This window comes from Oncorhynchus gorbuscha, linkage group LG06 (genome assembly GCF_021184085.1).
Source record: "Oncorhynchus gorbuscha isolate QuinsamMale2020 ecotype Even-year linkage group LG06, OgorEven_v1.0, whole genome shotgun sequence".
Taxonomy (NCBI): domain Eukaryota; kingdom Metazoa; phylum Chordata; class Actinopteri; order Salmoniformes; family Salmonidae; genus Oncorhynchus; species Oncorhynchus gorbuscha.
In genome coordinates this window covers 60,572,261-60,592,383 of record NC_060178.1, presented here as the reverse complement: position 1 = coordinate 60,592,383, position 20,123 = coordinate 60,572,261, and the positions used below count along the sequence as shown (strand labels likewise).

Sequence of the window (20,123 nt, the reverse complement as noted above, 5' to 3'; positions counted from 1 at the left end):
GCCAAAGAGCCCAAGAGTAATGCATCTGCAAATGGTCACATGGCTACTTCAGTGGATATTTCAATTCATCAATGGCAAGTGGCTAATTGTAATTACTGCCTATGATCCTCTTTTTGTGTCATTTTATTTCAGGACTAATGTCCTATTTGATGTATTTGATGTGGCCCAAAACTAAGGCTGCGTTTAGACAGGCAGCCCAATTATATTTATTTAACTAATTAAGTCTTTTGACCAATCAGATGAGCTCTGAAAAATATCTGATGTGATTGCTAAAAATGAATGGGCAAAAATATCAGAATTGGACTGTGTGAATGCGGCCAACGTAGCTTTTAAGCAAGTGGTTAATGCATAATTACCTAACCTTTCGACAGATGACTAGAGAAACAACATATGAAGGACAATGACAAACTGCAGCCTTTTAATGCACCATATTCAATGGTCAGACGTGACCAGATATAAAATAACAAACTTGACCGTTCCTCATTACCAACGGTTACATCTTCTCCAATATGTAATATCTGCATCAAGCCACATCTCCAGTCCTAGTCTCTTCATGTGGGCCCTGTGGACATAGTGGACTTGGGGAGAGTCACACACTGTTTAAGTCCGTTAAGATGAATTCATTCATGCCGTCATCCTCCCGGAGGCTCAGAGTACCTGGGGTCCATTAGGCATGATGCTTATCTCAGGGGGAAGAAGAGGGATGGAGGAAGAGATTAAGGAGGGGACCACGGGGTGGTAATGGAGCTTTTGGAGTTAGCTTAATGCCTAGGATCAGAGAAATCAATGGAGAAATATCATTTGGACCCCCTCCACCCCCCCCCCCCCCTCCCCCCTCCTCGGTCTAAGTGGGTAGAGGTCAACGACAGTGAGGCGTCTGTCTGGTGAGACATGACTGAAGCCTCCGTTCCTCCACTGGTTGATCACACATGGGTCAGCAGTCCTGGATCTATGCATCTCTATCAGTCAGAGAGAATACCCCGGGGGCTGTTCCCGTGTGGTTTGCTAATGGTTGGCTGGTGACAGAGGGGGGATATAACCATCAATGCCAGTTCTTTTGTACATTTTTCCAATGGTCTTGAATCCTTCCTCTATCATTAGGCTGTCTTTTGAGTAATTTTGCCATTCTCTTCCACAGTATCTCTAGCTGAAGACAAATGTTAAAGCCAATGTGAAAAAATTCATAGGCAAGACATTTGGCAGGCACATGCACTGATACACTGACATAGTTAATGTGATAAAAAAATAAAAAAACTAGAACAAAAATGTTGATTGAATAAACTTGGCATTTGGGCAGGAACAGTCCTTCATAGATAACTGGGGTCCCGGATGGCTCTCCTGGATCGGAACCGGATCTCAGACAGCTTAGAGTTGATGCCGGTGCCAATTTGCCCCTTCCTGGCCAATGGGAAGCGGGCCAGCGTGGCATCTGCGGAGGGAGAGAGTGACAGCACGACAACAATTGGAGGAGGGAGGACAACGCAGGAGTGAGGAACAGCCATGTTTTACTTTAACTGTACCAGTTATGTATCTTTCTAATGATCGAGAAAGTGAGTGTGTTGTTTTCACTTATCAATGAATGATCAAGTGCATTTGGGAGGAAAATACAATGACAGGTGGTTGAAGGTTGTTGGTAAGGCTGTTGATCAGGGAATGTGTCAATAATACACGTACTATAGATGGCGTTTAGCTTGTGTGGGTCCAGGGCGGTGCGGTGGTTGGGGAACGTTGGTCTGCGGCTCCTCCCCCCTCGCAGGTTGCTGTTAAGCAGGGTGTCCATGTCGAACACGCCCAGCAACAGGGTGCGCGCCATCGCCGTGGGAGACTGCGTCTGATTGGCTGCATGCCAGGACCGCATTTCACAGAAGACACCGGAACCCGGGTATACCTCCACCTGGTTAACCTGCACAACCAATAGGGAGAGAGCAAATGTGGTCAGAATTAAAAACACATTTAGACCTTCATAACCTTTGGAGGAAGGTCTTTATCTGGAATGAACAGCATTTTTTCTTACATGGCCAGTCCCATTAACACAGTGTGTCTCTGAGCATGTCCTCATCACAGGTAGGTTGGATACTGAGCCACACAGAGAGCTGTGGAGGTCGTCGTTCTCAGTGATGTCACTCAGCTCCAAGTCTCCGTCCACACTGTGCTCACTGATGGCCATCTCGGGTCCAAAGTTGGACATGCTTTCATTCATATCCTGAGTCATAGCTGAGCGGTTGGACATGGGCTGATGATGGAGTGGAGAACTGAACCCTTGGCCAAAGTTTCCTGACACGGAGTGGTGGTGTGTGTACGTGTAGCTCTCGCCCCTCCCTGTTGCCGTAGAGACCGCCTGTGGGGACACTGCAGGGTGGGGGGGCTGGTTGGCTTGGCCCAAGGTCTGCCACATGGTGGACAGCAGGCCAGGGATCTCTGGGGGATGACACCACAAAGAAAGAAGAAACATGCATGAGGGAATGTGATCAGTCCAGAGCAGTTGAATTATACAATTACAGATGAAGTCGGAAGTTTACATACAATTCCTAACAATTAATCCTCATACAAATTCACTGTATTAGGTCATTTAGGATCACCACTTTATTTTAAGAATGTGAAATGTCAGAATATTAATAGAGAGAATTATTTATTTCAGCTTTAATTTCTTTCATCACATTCCCAGTGGGTCAGAAGTTTACATATAGTCAATTAGTATTTGGTAGCATTGCCTTGAAATTGTTTAACTTGAGTCAAACGTTTCAGGTAGCCTTCCACAAGCTTCCCACAATAAGTTGGGTGAATTTTGGCCCATTCCTCCTGACAGAGCTGGTGTAACTGAAGTCATGTTTGTAGGCCTCCTTGCTCGCACACACTTTTTCAGTTCTGCCCACATATTTTCTATAGGATTGAGGTCAGGGCTTTGTGATGGCCACTCCAATATCTTGACTTTGTTGTCCTTAAGCCATTTTGCCATAACTTTGGAAGTATGCTTGGGGTCATTTTCCATTTGGAAGACCCATTTGCGACCAAGCTTTAACTACCTAACTGATGTCTTGAGATGTTGCTTCAATATATCCACATAATTTTCCGACCTCATGATGCCATCTATTTTGTGAAGTCCACCAGTCCCTCCTGCAGCAAAGCACCCCCACAACATGATGCTGCCACCCCCGTGCTTCACGTTGGGATGTTGTTCTTCGGCTTGCAAGCCTCCCCCTTTTTCCTCCAAACATAATGACGGTCATTATGGCCAAACAGTTCTATTTTTGTTTCATCAGACCAGAGGACATTTCTCCAAAAAGTACCATCTTTGTCCCCATGTGCAGTTGCAAACCGTAGTCTGGCTGTTTTTATGGCGGTTTTGGAGCAGTGGATTCTTCCTTGTGTAACAGTCTAACTTTACGTCCGTCCCCTCGCCCATACCCGGGCGCGAACCAGGGACCCTCTGCACACATCGACAACAGTCACCCTCGAAGCATCGTTACCCATCGCTCCACAAAAGCCGCGGCCCTTGCAGAGCAAGGGGAAACACTACTCCAAGGTCTCAGAGCAAGTGACGTAACCGATTGAAACGCTATTTAGCGCACACCGCTAACTAAGCTAGCCGTTTCACATCCGTTACACTTGCTGAGCGGCCTTTCAGGTTATGTCGATATAGGACACATTTTACTGTGGATATAGATACTTTTGTACCTGTTTCCTCAAGCATCTTCACAAGGTCCTTTGCTGTTGTTCTGGGATTGATTTGCACTTTTCGCACCAAAGTACATTAATCTCTAGGAGACAGAACGCGTCTCCTTCCTGAGCGGTATGACGGCTGCGTGGTCCCTTAGTGTTTATACTTGTGAACTATTGTTTGTACAGATGAACGTGGTACCGTCAGGCGTTTGGAACTTGCTCCCAAGGATGAACCAGACTTGTGGAGGTCTACAATTTTTTTCTGAGGTCTTGGCTGATTTCTTTTGATTTTCCCACGATGTCAAGCAAAGAGGCACTGAGTTTGAAGGTAGGCCTTGAAATACATCCGCAGATACACCGCCAATTGACTCAAATTATGTCAATTAGCCTATCAGAAGCTTCTAAAGCCATTACATAATTTTCTTGAATTTTCCAAGCTGTTTAAAGGCACAGTCAACTTAGTGTATGTAAACTTCTGAACCACTAGAATTGTGATACAGTGAATTATAAGTGAAATAATCTGTCTGTAAACAATTGTTGGAAAAATTACATGCACAAAGTAGATGTCCTAACTGACTGGCCAAATCTATAGTTTGTTAACAAAAAATTTGTGGAGTGGTTGAAAAACAATTTTTAATGACTTCAACCTAAGTGTATGTTAACTTCTGACTTCAACTGTATATTGATTTTACTCATCCTCACCCTTCACTAGCATGTTATGTAGCCGTTGGTTTTCAGCTGCCATTTCGACCTTCTCTTTCTCCAGTTCCCGAACACGCAACCTGAGGAACTGGAGCTCTGTAGTGTGGGAAGGGTTAAATACGTCCATCTCCATCTTCATTGTCTGTGAAGGAAAGAGAAATGCAAATGGCTGATGAGTGAATGGTTTTGAGAGACACTTTCCATCTACTGTATTGTGTTGCCAAGATCTCTTATTTTTAAGTGATCTAGGTTGTGGCGTCGAACAGTCTTTAAATGGCTACAACAGAACAAAGAGGTTTCTGTACTCAGTGCAACAAACACTTATAACACCTCCCATCTATGGCTCTGTCACCTTCTTTTGTGACCACACAAATCTAGGGCTGTGAAGGTAATGGAATATTGGATGACGGTTATTGGTCAGACAAATTACCACAGTTACCATTATAAAGGACAGTTAGAAAATGACTGGTAGTGTCATAAACCCCCCCCCCCCCCAACGTAACAAATATGATCACATCACCCTCCCTGTAGTGCTGTAAAATAAACTGCACACCTTCCGACCCTCATTGAATTCATTCATGATTATGACCACAAATAATAACTGTAGTGACCCTGTGTTTATAAACGTGGATACCGACTTTGTCACTTCAGTATGCTTTTGTGGCACAGTGATGCCACGCAGGGTTACGGGCCAGAAGGTTGAGGATTCACCGAGCCACCACAGAGGAGCTAACTCTCCCTGCCTGTTTCATTACACTACGATCAGAGCCAGCTGCAGACAATGATCAGCTAGGGGAAAATCAGGTGTTCAATATGTTGATGCTATATTTATAAAATATATGTAACACATTTTCCACCAACAGGTTTCTGTGCCAATGCACCATACAACCAATAAGCAAAGCATAACTGCATACCGATTACCAACTTTGGGCTCTTCAACATCATGGTTTGCGTTTTCAACTAGACTAGGCCTGTGTCAATCTCGACAAAACAGAAAATACATCCCTCCCTACATGGTACCCAGTACCGAAGGCATGGCTTGATAATCTTTAAATGTCATTAAACTTTTAGTGATTTGTAACAGATGTCTCTTTCCATTCATTGAATGGCCTGTGCACAGTTTGGATGCTGGAATTATATTGGACTGGACGAATGTGCGCAGGTCGCCTACAGAAGACTTTTGAAGTACCAAAGTCTGATTAAAACATTGTGACTGATTGTGTTTATGCCACACATAAAAAATGATAATACATTTTAAAAGTTAAATTACAAATATTTAGGCTATAATGAAGCGTTCGGTTCTATGTGCGTGAGGAATAGGCACTCGGATTGGAGAGGAGGCCTTAAGCTTCCCTGAATAACTGGGCCTGGAGCATATTATTAAAGAAAGACTTGAGAATGATAATCCGCAACAGTCAGCGCAGCGCATTTTAGTATCAGAAGTATGAATACAGCCAGACTGTCCGGCTACCGTGCCTTTCTAGACATTATAAACTGTTCGAGACTAGCCCCACAACTGATCCAAATGGAATGAAACATTCAAATCACAGCGTTTTTGAGCTGTTAATCAAATGACACGTTCACTGCAGTTTAAGGCCTGGAGTACAATTTTGTGTTCACTTGAAAACAATAATAATGCAATTTTCCATTGCATTGTGGTGTTGTAGGCTAGTCTAGGTAGGATAATTGTATTGTCCCTAAACAAGATCAATAGGGGAGCATTTTGAGCTGTGTGTCTCATGTCTTCACTGTCCTTTCATGCGCAATGATGCACCTTCCTCTCCACTGCCCTGAGCTCCTCCCCTTGTTCTTGTGGATTTATATAGAAGATTGGTGAAGCTTCAATGATTTTATGTGTGCCAGTCTGACATTTAAAAAAGCAATAATTTCCTTAAAGATTCTGTATATCATAAAGCTACCTCTACGTTTAAATGTGTCACCTTCGACAGACAATGATGACAGACATTCACAGAAAGCTATGACAAACACGTATGAGGCAAGGACTATAAATAACAACATTTAAAAATCGCTGACATTAGCAATGTTCCAAAAAAAGCTAGCCAAAACAAATAATTTTATATAATTAATTATATAGAAAAAAGTAGAATTCCCCTCACACAGAAACTAAAATGTCACTACCAAGGCTTTTATGAACATTTGATTAAAATTAAGTTCCATAGTTCTTAAAGTTATCTATTTTCTTTCTCCACTATTTCAGGAAAATAAAATGCTGGAGATTATAGACGTTTCCCGAAGGGAAAAAAAATACTAAATATTATAATCTGTCATCGCACTCATTAATATGCAAATTGAATCGTGTTTAGTCAATCATTTTACCGTGCAAGTTGGGTTGTTATATGCCACATCATATTTGAAGAGATGCAGAAAACATTACGTTGATGCATTTTCAATTTGAATATTAATGAAGTTTACATAATTTACCGGTTCCTGGGATTTAACAGGTCCTTGCATTTATTAGTGTACACAACAAACATTCTACAATGCACTGCTTCAAAAAAGGCAATCCTTTTTTTCCCAATCTTACATGTTTGATACATTTTATATGGGTGGAGAATACCGAATAAAGCCGACACTACAATCATCTGTGGTGACTTTCATTGGATCAAGCCCATTTCAAGCACTTCCTACCTGGATGAACAAAAATAGGCATATGGTTTGCAGTTAGCCTACATGGACTAATATGGGAATGAGTGAGCAGCCTTCAACAAAAGGACATTTATATAATTCATCATTATTCTATTAAATTATTTTCTAACATAACTTGATGTATACACATATGTAAATATATGAGTTGATATCACCAGTCTGATTATCAGCAGCTTTCTCTAAAAGAGTGTCAAACCTGGGCCGCGTTCAGCAGGACACAATGGTTGGTGTGAAACATTTGAATCAACAGAAACGGTGCTGTTCTGAACAACCAATTGAAGAACGCTGTGATTATGGCCACCCAAAGGTGATTGTGTTATGATTATGATTCATAGCTATTAAATACCTTGCCCAAACAGTTGTTCCTTATAGGGAGATGGCTTTGTGAATAAGAGGTTTCTTCACCTGAGATTGGACTCTAAAGATGTTTGTAGATGTTTTTAAAGATGTTTGTAGTGTAACAAGAGTTAAGAAAGTGCCATAAGCTCACTCCACTTGAAATATCTCCAATGTTGCTTTTGAATAGCTTAACTGGTTCGTATATTGTCAGATGGGCGGTCACGTGTGCTGGCTAGGCAGAGGACCCCAGGTCCAAGACGTGGTACGGACAGTTTATCCTGAGTTGTACTCAGAGAGGGAGGAAGCTAATACTGCTAAGTTAGATCATTGCTGCCGTGACACGGATCCGCAGTTGGGCACATCTCAACGGCTGGGGTTGCTATGGAGCGAGTTTCGAGGGGGTGAGTGTAACCAAGGTACAGTAAGAATGTACCCGTAAGCTAACTCCACAGCTTCACTACATATGCTAGTTTCACAACATTCACCCCCCTTTGACCTATTCCCCCACGAGAGACCACCCCATGTTGGGCGCCATTGTCACATACAATGTAACATCCATGAAGTTTTTTTGGAAAACATGCATCTTACATCAGATCATCTTGACACTTTCTCTGTCAAGCTAACTTTCACCATGGTCTATAAATCGGTTGCTCTCTTTTCATTGTCAGTATCCTTTATCTTTATGATGGATAATCATTTATTATACGTTATATATAACATCTTCACATTTCCCGAAAAATGGAACGACAAGACACAAATGACAAAAATGTTCACCAATGTGGGCAATAACGCAATCCCACAAAATACACAACATGCGCAGCAGCAGAATGGCATAAAACAAAATGGAGCATTATCCAAGCAGGTTGCAGGCCGCATGGAATCCTTTAGCGTAGCGTATTTACTTCACACAAAATCGCCAAAAATTCAAAGCACGTGCATAATTGTCACTGCCGGATTGAACATGCTCCCTGAACGCAGTTAATAAACCTAACAGGAAACCCCTACAGTAAAAGTCTATAAAAGAACATGTGACTATTTGAGCTGTCATTGGGACTCTTCAGACAGTCACAAATTTGATAGCCAACTGACATTTACTCCTGAAGTGCTGACCTTTTGCACCCTCGACAACCACTGTGATTATTATTACTTGACCCTGCTGGTCATCTATGAACGTTTGAACATCTTGGCCATGTTCTGTTATAATCTCCACCCAGCACAGCCAGAAGAGGACTGGCCACCCCTCAGAGCCTGGTTCCTCTCTAGGTTTCTTCCTAGGTTCTGGCCTTTCTAGGGAGTATTTCCTAGCCACCGTGCTTCTAAATCTGTGTTGCTTGCAGTTTGGGATTTTAGGCTGGGTTTCTGTATCGCACTTTGTGACATCGGCTGATGAAAATGGGCTTTATAAATACATTTGATTGATGGGCCTATGCACAATCCACTACATAGACAACTCTGTCACAGATATAGTCTGTTAAAAAATCAGAAGCATTAGGGGAAATGATATCTTCTCCTATCCCAAAGCCTAGGCTATTTTCCTATCCAGTCCCAATCAGACTGAAAGCCAAAATCCTTACTCCTGTCTGGCCTCAGGGCCTGGACAGCTTGCTATCATAGACAGAAAAATGAATTCCCAAGTTTATCAAGACATTTTGCAGGAGAATGTTAGGCTATCTGTCTGCCAATTGAAGCTCAACAGAAGTTCGGTGATGCAACAGAACAACGACCCAAAACACAGAAGTAAATCAACAACAGAATGGCTTCAACAGAAAAAAATACGCCTTCTGGAGTGGACCAGTCAGAGTCCTGACCTCAACCTGATTGAGATGCTGTGGCATGACCTCAAGAGAGCAGTTCACACCAGACATCCCAAGAATATTGCTGAACTGAAACAGTATAGTAAAGAAGAATGGTCCAAAATTCTTCCTGACCGTTGTGCGGGTCTGATCCACAACTACAGAACATGTTTGGTTGAGGTTATTGTTGCCAGAGGGTCAACCAGTTATTAAATCCAAGGGTTCACATACCCTTCCCACCCTAAACTGTGATTGTTTACACAGTGTGTTCATTGAAGATTAAAACGTATAATTATTTGTGTGTTATTAGTTTAAGCAGACTGAGTTTGTCTATTGTTGTGACCTAGATGAAGATAAGATCACATTTTAGGACCAATTTATGCAGAAATCCAGGTATTTCCAAAGGGTTCATATACTTTTTCTTGACACTGTATATAGTACCAGTCAAAAGTTTGGACACACCTACTCATTTCAGGGTTGTGCTTTATTTGGACTATATTCTACATTGTAGAATAATTGTGAAGACATCAAAACGATGAGAACACATATGGAATCATGTAGTAACCAAAAAAGTGTTAAACAAATCAAAATATATGTTATATTTGAGATTCTTCAAAGTAGCCACCCTTTGCCTTGATGATAGCTTCACACACTCTTGGCATTCTCTCAACCAGTTTCATGAGGTAATCACCTGGATTGAATTTCAATTAACAGGTGTGCCTTGTTAAAAGTTCATTTGTGGAATTTCTTTCCTTCTTAATGCGTTTGAGCCAATCAGTTGTGTTGCGACAAGGTAGGGGTAGTATACAGAAGATAGCCCTAATTGGAAAAATACCAAGTCCTTATTATGGCAAGAACAGCTCAAATAAGCAATGAGAAGTGACAGTCCATCATTACTTTAAGACATGAAAGTAAGTCAATCCAGAACATTTCAAGAACTTTTGAAAGTTTCTTCAAGTGCAGTCGCAAATACCATCAAGCGCTATGATGAAACGGGTTCTTATGAGGACCACCACAGGAAAGGAAGACCCAGAGTTACCTCTGCTGCAGAGGATAAGATCATTAGAGTTAACTGTACCTCAGAAATTGCAACCAAAATAAATGGTTCACAGAGTTCAAGTAACAGACGCATCTCAACATCAACTGTTCAGAGGAGACTGCGTGAATCAGGCCTCGAATTGCTGCAAAGAAACCACTACTAAAGGACATCAATAAGATGAAGAGACTTGCTTGGCCCAAGAAACACGAGCAATGGACATTAGACTGGTGGAAATCTGGCCCTTGGGCTGATGAGTCCAAATTTGATATTTTTGGTTCTAACCACTGTGTCTTTGTGAGGCGCAGCGTAGGTGAACGGATGATTGAATGAGTAGGTGTTCTAAAACTTTTGACCGGTAGTGAATGTAAATGTGATATTTCAGCTTTTGTAGTTTTATTTTGGCAAAATATATTAAAATACTGTTTTTGCTTGGTCATTCTGGGGAATTGTATGTAGATTAGTGAGGAAATAAAACCATTTATTACGTTTTTAGAATAAGGCTGTAACGTAACAAAATGTGGAAAGAGTCAAGGGGCCTGCACACTCCGAATGCACTGTATACACTTCATGGCCAAAAGTATGTGGCACCTGCTTGTCGAACACATCATTCTAAAATCATGGGCATTAATATGGACTTGGTCCCCCCTTTGCTGTGACAACAGCCTCCACTCTTCTGGCTTTCCACTAGATGTTGGAACATTGCTGCGGGGAGTTGCTTCCAATCAGAAAGAAGAGCATTAGTGAGATCAGGCACTGATGTAGGGCGATTAGGCCTGGCTCGCAGACGGCGTTCCAATTCATCCCAAAGGTGTTCAATGGGGTTGAGGTCAGGGCTCTGTGCAGGCCAGTCAAATTCTTCCACAGCAATCTCGACAAACCATTTCTTTATGCACCTCGCCTTGTGCACAGGGGCATTGTCATGCTGAAACAGGAAAGGGCCTTCCCCAAACTGTTGCCACAAAGTTGGAAGCACAGAATCGTTTACAATGTCATTGTACAGTATGCTGTAGTGATAAGAGTTCCTTTCACTGGAACTAAGGGGCCTAGCCCGAACCGTGAAAAACAGCCCCAGAACATTATTCCACCTGCACCAAACATTACAGTTGGCACCATACATTGGGGCAGGTATTGTTCTCCTGGCATCCGCCAAATCCAGATTTGTCCGTCGGACTGCCAGATGGTGAAGCGTGATTCATCACACCAGAGAACGTGTTTCCAATGCTCCAGAATCCAAAGACGGTGAGCTTTACACCGCTCCAGCCAAAGCTGGGCATTGCGCATGATGATTTTCAACATGAAACCCATTTCATGTAGCTCCCAAAGAAGCAGTTATTGTGCTGACGTTGCTTCCAGAGGCAGTTTGGTAGTGAGTGTTGCATTAGAGGACAGACAATTTGTACCCGCTGTGTGCTTCAGCACTTGGCGGTCCCGTTCTGTGAGCTTGCGTGGCCTACCACTTTGCGGCTGAGTCATTGTTGCTCCTAGACGTTTCCACTTCACAAAAACAGCACTTACAGTTGACCGGGGTAGCTCTAGCAGGGCAGAAATTTGACGAACTGACTTGTTAGAAACGTGGCTTCGTATGATGATGACATGTTTAAAGTCACTGAGCTCTTCAGTATGGCCATCCTACTCCCGATGTTTGTCTATGGAGATTGCATGGCTGTGTGCTCGATTGTATACACCTGTCACCAATGGGTATGGCTGAAATAGCAGAATACACTAATATGAAGGGGTGTCCACATACTTTTCTATATAAAGTGTATACATATACAGTGCATTCAGAAAGTATTCAGACCCCTTGACCTTTTCAACATTTTGTTACATTACAGCCTTATTCTAAAATGGATGATATTGTTTTTTCCCCTCCTCAATCTACACACAATACCCCATAATGACAAAGCAAAAAAAGTAGATATTTTTACATTTTTGTGCAATTGTATTAAAAACAAAAAACAGAAATATCACATTTACATAAGTACAAATGGAAATTACAATATTTTCTAAATTATTGTTTTTGTGCTCAGCCAGGCCTTTCCTTTGAAATGGCTATCCGTGTTTTGACCTAAGGGACTTATTGAAATTTACAGAATGGTGACCTGGAGGAAAAGGGCAAAGGGTCATGCTTTTTCAATTTCAGTCAAGGGGAGGGTTAAGTATTTTTTAAATCTAGTCCAGGGGAGGGTTATGTAATTGATTAAATGTTTTAGAATTAGTTGTTTATTAGGCTATAGGCCCAATGCCGCCCCTCATCTCTGATTCTCCATAGGCTATCTAGTGTGGTCTCAAATCAAATGATCCATAGCCTATAGGCTACGAAGTGCATGCTCAGAGAAGCACAGGCAAAGTTATATTTCTAAGATTGGTGCTGGGATGGTTTAAATTAAACTAGGCTGCATTACACACTGCAATGGATATTCCAACCCTGAGCCCCAGCCTGCTCTGCTTTGTGTGAGCTGCTTAACCAATGGCTGTACTGTGTAGGGCTACGATGGCATTTCAGGAGGAGAGTGAAAGGTTTCTTCCAAAAGTATATTTGGTTAGGTTCTGTTCAGTTTGAGAAAGAGAGCACGAAGATGAAAAGGAGGACCAGAGGTCAACTTTGATAGCTTGCTGCTACTATATTTGAATTTATTAAAAACAATGTTTCTTTCCCATGATGTATTTTTCAGAGTTATTGACCTCACAATAAGCCAGACTCGAGTAACTTACATTGTGGTGCTGAAACTTGAAGCAGCAGCCGCGGCACAATCAATTGGAAATGGACAGCTCATGGTGCTGAAAGTAGGCAAAGTCTTTACTAACAACAAGAGGGCTTTGTGTTGGAGCCTATTTCTTCCCATTTAAGAAATAAGAGGTACACCTACCTGTTTGACTGACGAAATTAGGCTATAGGCTGCTATAGCCATAGATTTGTTGGTCAATTCCACCACCCACCATGCACTCTTTAAATAGTCCTTCACTGACACAAACGTAGGCTGTTAAGTTAAAACAATACTTAAATTGAGGGGGTATGAGAGGGTATGCAATAGGCCTAACTTTTATTGAAGAAAATGGCAAAAAAACAAACATGTTAGCTTAAGATTGAGAAGAAAATAAAAACGGATACAATTATATAAAAGTGATCTATAACGGTGCTTTGGTCCGCAATGCTTTATGCTAGAAACAAGCTTTAAAATACCTGGGAAAGACCTCACTCTGATGCATATGAGGATATCATTGTTTAGTTTGACATTCAAGACTTTGCTTGTGAAGTAATCTAATTCTGTCACTATCAATTTAGTACGCTATTCACTTACTGTACAATAGAAGATGTTTAAACCCAGACAGCTTTTAGGGAAACATGTGTGACCTGCTGTTGTTGGGATAAGAGTAGGTTAAGAGTAGAGTAGCCAGCAGTTAAACCTAAAACATTTCTAAGTAGTTAGGTCCACTATGTCTGGTGTGGAAAGGTAAGCCTAACTTCTGAAAGTACAGTAGTACCATGCTCAGATTCCTAATGACGTCTCAGATTTAATTATTTGCAAACAGGGACAGTTTCGTTGCAAACAAGATACACAAATTTGGCATTGGAGAAATATGATAAGATGAACTCTCTGTCCATTCTTAGCCTGTAATTCCGGTAATTAGTGTTGTGTTAAAAAGAGATCCAGCTAATATGTACAATTATGAGAATTGCATATCATCTATATAAAAGCCCATTTTTTTCTGGGACCTGCAAATACGATGATAGATTCATGCAAAGCTTTTACTATAAAGGAGATATTTCCAACCCTACTCCTGTCCACGGTTGTTTACGAACCCACAACCTTCTAGCCCGCAGCCCTGTGAACTATCAAAATTCCCACGTTGCCATTTAATGCTAACAGGATGAAGAACAGATCAAACTGAATATCTAAGGCTCTGTTCTGTCCAATAAGTGAGAGAAAACGGTAAACATGTTATCTGCTATCCACTTTGCTTTAATTATTATTTTGGGTATAGGGGAGGGTCATTTTGTATTTTTTCAAGCGTTCAGGGAGGGTAAGGTCAAATCCATTTTGCTTAAGGGAGGGCTGATTTTCTCCATGTAACCCTTATTATAAGTAACGTTCACTCCCTAAGACTTACAAACTCACAGGCTTTTGTTAATATGTTCAGTCTCCCCAAAAAGCATGTCCATTTTATCTAAAAATCCATAATGCTTCTTATTTTCATTATATCTCCAACATGACAATATGTATAAGTCCTATCTTTGGGATATACACTCCCCCCAAGGGGTTCTATAGACACACACATCAAAAGTTGAATTTCTATTTTGTGAGCCAGTTTTTCTCAATCGTATACAAGCATTTTTTGGAACGATGTTGATTTTCAAAACAGAGACCACAAGACACAGATCTGTGTGGCCTTTTGCAAGACAGTAAATGCATTTAAAAAATGTAGATTAGTTGCCTTCTCAAAACATAAATACATTCATCAAAAGAACCTGACAGCCTGCAAAAAGATGAACGCAACCTTGAGTCCAAGCAGACAAAACAGAAAGTTAGTCTGTATTTTAAAAACCCCAGTAGATCCAATACATTTTCTTTGCAGTAACTAAAATGTGATGATCAAAATTGGAAATACAAGTATCCAAAGGTGCAGAATTATGGGCAATTACTATCATTTGAACTATATTCCACCAAACACTGTTATACACATCAAATGTTATTCCTGGATTTTGTAATTTTTTTAAAGCATATTGTGTGCAGGATCCATTACATGTAATCTGTATCATCACAATACAATTCCATGTATTTAATACACACGCTGGTTTGCTCATAGTTGAGTACACTTTCCATTGGCACCAAGAAACCCAATCCACATCAGAAATAAGACCAGAGTGGAAGAGGCCACGTTAAGCACATTCATTATTAAACCCTTACACTCGTGGAAATTGGCCTAAAAGGACAGGGCTAAATTGAAATGCTTCTTACAGAAGAAATATAGAAAGCATATGCATAACCATAGTAGCAATTAAAAGGGAAAATGATTAGACTAAAGGTGATGACAGAACAGTTCACCTGACAAGACTGAATCCAAACAGTACACTATTAACTTTATGTGCATTTTACATTTTACTGTACGCCACATTTGTTAATAACAAAATACTCTGGAAACATTCAGTAACATGATAAGAATATTCTCTGAAAATTTGGCGTAGGTGCAACATAAGACCATAAAATGACAAGGGTTTGAGTGAGAGGTCTAACTGGCGTTTCAAAATGGCCACACACCTCTCCAAAGTGTGCACAGTTCAGTGCACTTCAGTGCACTTATGACTCAAAGAACAGTCTGAAAATATACTTTTTGTTGTTGTTGCTTTCCTAGCTGTGCCATTGAGGAACTAGAGCAAGCACACTTGTAATTGTTTTGAACACAGACCTGCATCCCAGCCTTTACACAATTACTGTTGTCTAAAAATCACAAAACAGTCCATTATAAATCGCAATCTGGGTTAGGTGGGCATAATTTGAAAGCTTGTTCAATTGCCAACATGACTAGCTAAATTATACAATTAAAAAAACAATTCATATCGGAGTTGTCCCTGTTGAAATCCGAGACGTCTATGCATATTCATGAGGCTAGCATAGCATCTCATTCTCCATTGAAAACAAGTGGTTGAAGTCAACACCCTCATCAAATATTCAAAAAAGTATCCAAATAACAAGATGTATCCACCACTCCAAAAAGAGGAATAGGCGGGAGCTTGAGAGCCTGTCATTTCGCTAAGTGGACTACAAATCCCATTGTTAGAGCGGAGATATAGGCATCTCGTCATTATATCCAGTATCTCTGGGATTGTTTGTCATTCAGTGCAGGCGACTACGGACTGACTGATCTACAAATCACCTTACACTATAAATAACTACTCATTATTATTTGTAGATCAGTCAGTCAGAATTGACCAATGATACATTACGGTTTGATCCTCTCGAACATAACCACTGACACAACTGATATGAATTCAAACTTGAGTTGTGTGGTTTGATGAATTCCATTCATTTTGCCATTGGGCAGAGCGAGAGAATGACTAACAAAATCAATGAGGGCCTCCTTGAGGTCAAATCAAATCAATTTGTATTTGTCACATGCACCGAATACAACCGGTGTAGACATTACAGTGAAATGGGTACTTACAAGCCCTTAACCAACAATGCCGTTTTAAGAAAATACCCCCCCCCAAAAAAAAAGTAAGAGAGAAGAATAACAAATTATTAAAGAGCAGCAGTAAATAACAATAGCGAGGCTACATACAGGGGGTGCCGGGAAAGAGTCAATGTACGGGGGCACCGGCATCGAGGTAATATGTTGATGTAGGTAGAGTTATTAAAGTGACAGGGCCCCTAGGCAAGTGTCCTGCGCGCTCGCTCGGTATTCGGCCATGATTACTACACATTTAGATAGCTGGTTAGATTTATTTACCAACCTAAAAATTGTTCGCTGACATGACTAATCGAATTCCTAAAAAATGTGTTTTTGTTGTTTTATTGTCAGCGGCCCACTAGAGGCTGCGGGCATAAGCGACGTTGGCTAGCCGAATAGAATAGATTACATTGAAGACAGCATCACTAGGCATCCCATTTAGTATTACTCTTTGTACAGTACCGAGACAGCTGACCGCTAGTGTGTGAATGGTCCATCATAACAAAAGCGAGGTGGTGGATTAACAAATATGAAGCTGGTCACCTGCAGTAGACACTGAATGAACACTATTAGCATATGACTTGTAATAATTTAGGATCTCTATGATGAACACGTCATATGTAGTAAGCTGTTTCCAAATGTGACCAAACACACTAACGTGCAAGCTAGATTGTGAAATGACTTGAAGTACTGAGGGAAAACAGTCTTACTCTATTATTGCCAATGCTAGCCGTCTCTATTCTTTGTTGTAGGATCATGCATTCGTGATTCCGCTCCACCTCACATTTAGACGGCTGTGATTCCGGCATTTCTTGCATATTATCACGCGAATATCTAATGCGACTTGAAGTTATATTCCTTAAATGGTAATGTATCCGTTTCCAAATGCAATAGTCGCGTATTTGCTGTCAACAACGGACGTTATCAAAACATTGAAAGTGAAAGCAAGCACGCTGTAAAAAAATAATAATATGTCCGGTGTTTAAAGCGATAGTTTCCGGTATGACGTCACGTGCAATACTATATCAAAGCGTTTCTCAAATGTACTGTCTTTGACTGTATTCCTTTTCCCTCTCCAAAGGTGCTGTTTGTAGTATACATTCGTAGTATGATTATGTCTGGTACAATGTATGTATATATTTTGCAATATGAAACTGCTCAATGGCTATTTTGGACACTGCCAGGTACTAATTGATAACAATAATATGGAAACAAGTAGGACTCCATTCCTCAGTCCTCGAGACTTTCCAAATGTAAATAATGGAGATCCCCAGCAGTTGTATGCTATGAAATTCTTCCCCTTAAAACCAGAAGACATACTGAACATCCCAAGTATGATTGGTATATGATACAGTTGTAATAAGTCATTTGACCCATTCATTTGACGTTGTCAATTCTAGGTTATGTTGTGCAGGACAGAGCAGCATCTTGTGCACTATCCTGTGATGATGCTGTGTGCATAAGCTAGATACGAGCTAAGGTTATCTAACATGGACTATTTTTGTGCCTGGCTGGTTACTGGTCAGTTGACAAAATGTGCTGCTGTTTTATATAAAGTCCTTGTGTGTACACAAGTTGTATTAATTTTAACAAAATGTACTATCACCTGCTGGGTTATAATTTATAACCAACAGCTTCACTACAACAGCCCTACAGCATGCTCACGTGAACATGCAGTTCACACTGTTACCCCCCAGTGCAAGCCAGTGACAGATACAGTACATTGAAGCCAGATGGTCTGGCCTAGCTCTCAAGAACAGAGTACCACAGTAGTATAATACCCATAAAACCTAGCGGTCAAACAGGGAAATGGTTCCAATTGTTTTTCCACCACTCATTTTTCCCATTGGAGATTTTAGAAACACTTAAAATAAGGGCTGTGTTTTGAGTAGGCTTACTGTAGCGTGACGTTTCGATAACACTGTAAACCCCCCCCGGCGGGACTTAGAGATCATTTGTGGTGCGGTACCCTGCTTCACCACTTCATTGCTCCAGACCATTGCAAGGGGGAGTTAGAGCACTGATTATGCTTTTGGGTCGCAAGGCGCTACTGTGTCTCTAAAGTGACAATGAATGGGCGACATAAACCAAATAGAAACTGATAATTGTGCACTTACTTACTAAAACTGTTGTTACACTAAGATTTTTATTCTAAGAGAAACTTAGACTACAATTAAGGTGTGGAAATGTTAGGATTATTTTGCCTACTCCCGACCAGTCACGTTGTACTGTGCCCGAGTGGCGCAGCTGCGTTGCTACAGATGCTGGTTCAGTACCCATGCCGGCCGCGACCGGGAGACCCATGAGGTGATGGTAGGCTTTTGGTTTCTGTCCCTCTAAAAACATAAATAAATCATTCTAAATAACAAACTTGCTTCATTTACAAATTTCGTAACAATGTCTCACCCCATGTTCAAGAATGGCCCTTTTCTCACTCGCTTGAGGTTGTTTGAAAACAAAATCATCTCCAAATGATCTTTATTTTTTTAAACGAGCCATAGAAAGTTGGTTGCAATTTCAGTTTAATCCACCAGAAAAGACAGAACAAATAATACAACAAATATTGTGGTTAAACTCAAATATACTAATTGATAAAATGCCCCTTAGATATTCATTTATAATCCTCCAATCCTCTAAATGTAATTATTGACGAAGAGTCACGTCATTGAAAAATATATTTTTAAATATACTGTAGGCCTACCGTAGGCGACATGAGTCTCACTAGCGTTGAGTAATGTGCAGCTAAAAGTGGTGTAGGTCTTATTTATTTTTAATGTGTATGCAGCATTTGTGTGTTGGAGTCACTTTGAATTCTTCACTGATCTACCGTTTCTATCATAGGCCACTGTAATCGATGGGGGCTCAGGGCGGTACCATTCTGCTCATCTGATGAAGGTACACATGGATCAGATTGCAATTCTGAAGACCGAGATCGAGTCATTGAAGGCAGACCAGCAGAAAAGAAACATTCTCTGAGGGCAGAGATACAGGCGACAGCTGATGCATTGGTCCAGAGCCAGGCGGCATTGGCAGAGAGTCACTCGTCATTGGCAGAGAGTCACTCGTCATTGGCAGAGAGTCACTCGTCATTGGCAGAGAGTCACTCGTCATTGGCAGAGAGTCACTCGTCATTGGCAGAGAGTCACTCGTCATTGGCAGAGAGTTACTCGTCATTGGCAGAGAGTCACTCGTCATTGGCAGAGAGTCACTCGTCATTGGCAGAGAGTCACTCGTCATTGGCAGAGAGTCAGGCGGCATTGGCAGAGAGTCACTCGTCATTGGCAGAGAGTCACTCGTCATTGGCAGAGAGTCACTCGTCATTGGCGGACAGTCAGGCGGAGAATGACGCGTTGAAGAGGGCGAAGAACAAGATGGAGTCACAATCCATGCCAGGTACACCTGTGAGCTCTGGAACTCCACCTCCGACAGGCAGAGTCAACATACCTGGTGGGTTCGTCAGGTCGTCGGTTCACCCTGACATTTCCATTCCTCTTCTGACGTTATGCTGTTCTGCTATTCCAAGGATGTGTAACCGAAGAGAGATACCACGAGTGGACACAGAATACCAACTGGGATGGATCCCGAGGCAAATGTGGCTTACCCGTGAACCTCTGGGTGTTCATCATTAATACCGTGTCTCAGAAGTTTCTGTCCATGACTGATCCAACCCGAAAAAGCATTAAAGACAGAGTTAATGAGTACTTGAGGTCACTGAGAAAGTCTGGACATGGCCTGCTCTCCCTTATGTAAGGAAT

The 20,123-nt window shown here is 41.3% G+C and overlaps 1 protein-coding gene across 1 annotated transcript; it reads right to left on the bottom strand.

The window, feature by feature from the left end:
* Positions 1 to 403: 403 nt before the first annotated feature.
* On the bottom strand, positions 404 to 17,326 carry LOC124038174. The gene is made up of 5 exons (XM_046353701.1): positions 17,079 to 17,326; positions 4,363 to 4,504; positions 2,015 to 2,418; positions 1,675 to 1,903; positions 404 to 1,429 (listed from the first exon to the last, which is right to left on the bottom strand). The coding sequence occupies exons 1-5, from the start codon at positions 17,184 to 17,186 to the stop codon at positions 1,308 to 1,310; spliced, it is 1,005 nt and encodes a 334-aa protein (XP_046209657.1). The 5' UTR covers positions 17,187 to 17,326; the 3' UTR covers positions 404 to 1,307.
* Between the last annotated feature and the right edge of the window lie 2,797 nt (positions 17,327 to 20,123).

Coding starts and splice junctions, on each gene's coding strand:
- LOC124038174 (XM_046353701.1), bottom strand. CDS start 17,186: ATGCAAGAAATGCCGGAATCACAGCCGTCTAAATGTGAGGTGGAGCGG. Junction 4,505..17,078: donor CTAGCATTGGCAATAATAGA/GTAAGACTGTTT, acceptor TTTCCTTCACAG/ACAATGAAGATGGAGATGGA. Junction 2,419..4,362: donor ACATAACATGCTAGTGAAGG/GTGAGGATGAGT, acceptor GTCATCCCCCAG/AGATCCCTGGCCTGCTGTCC.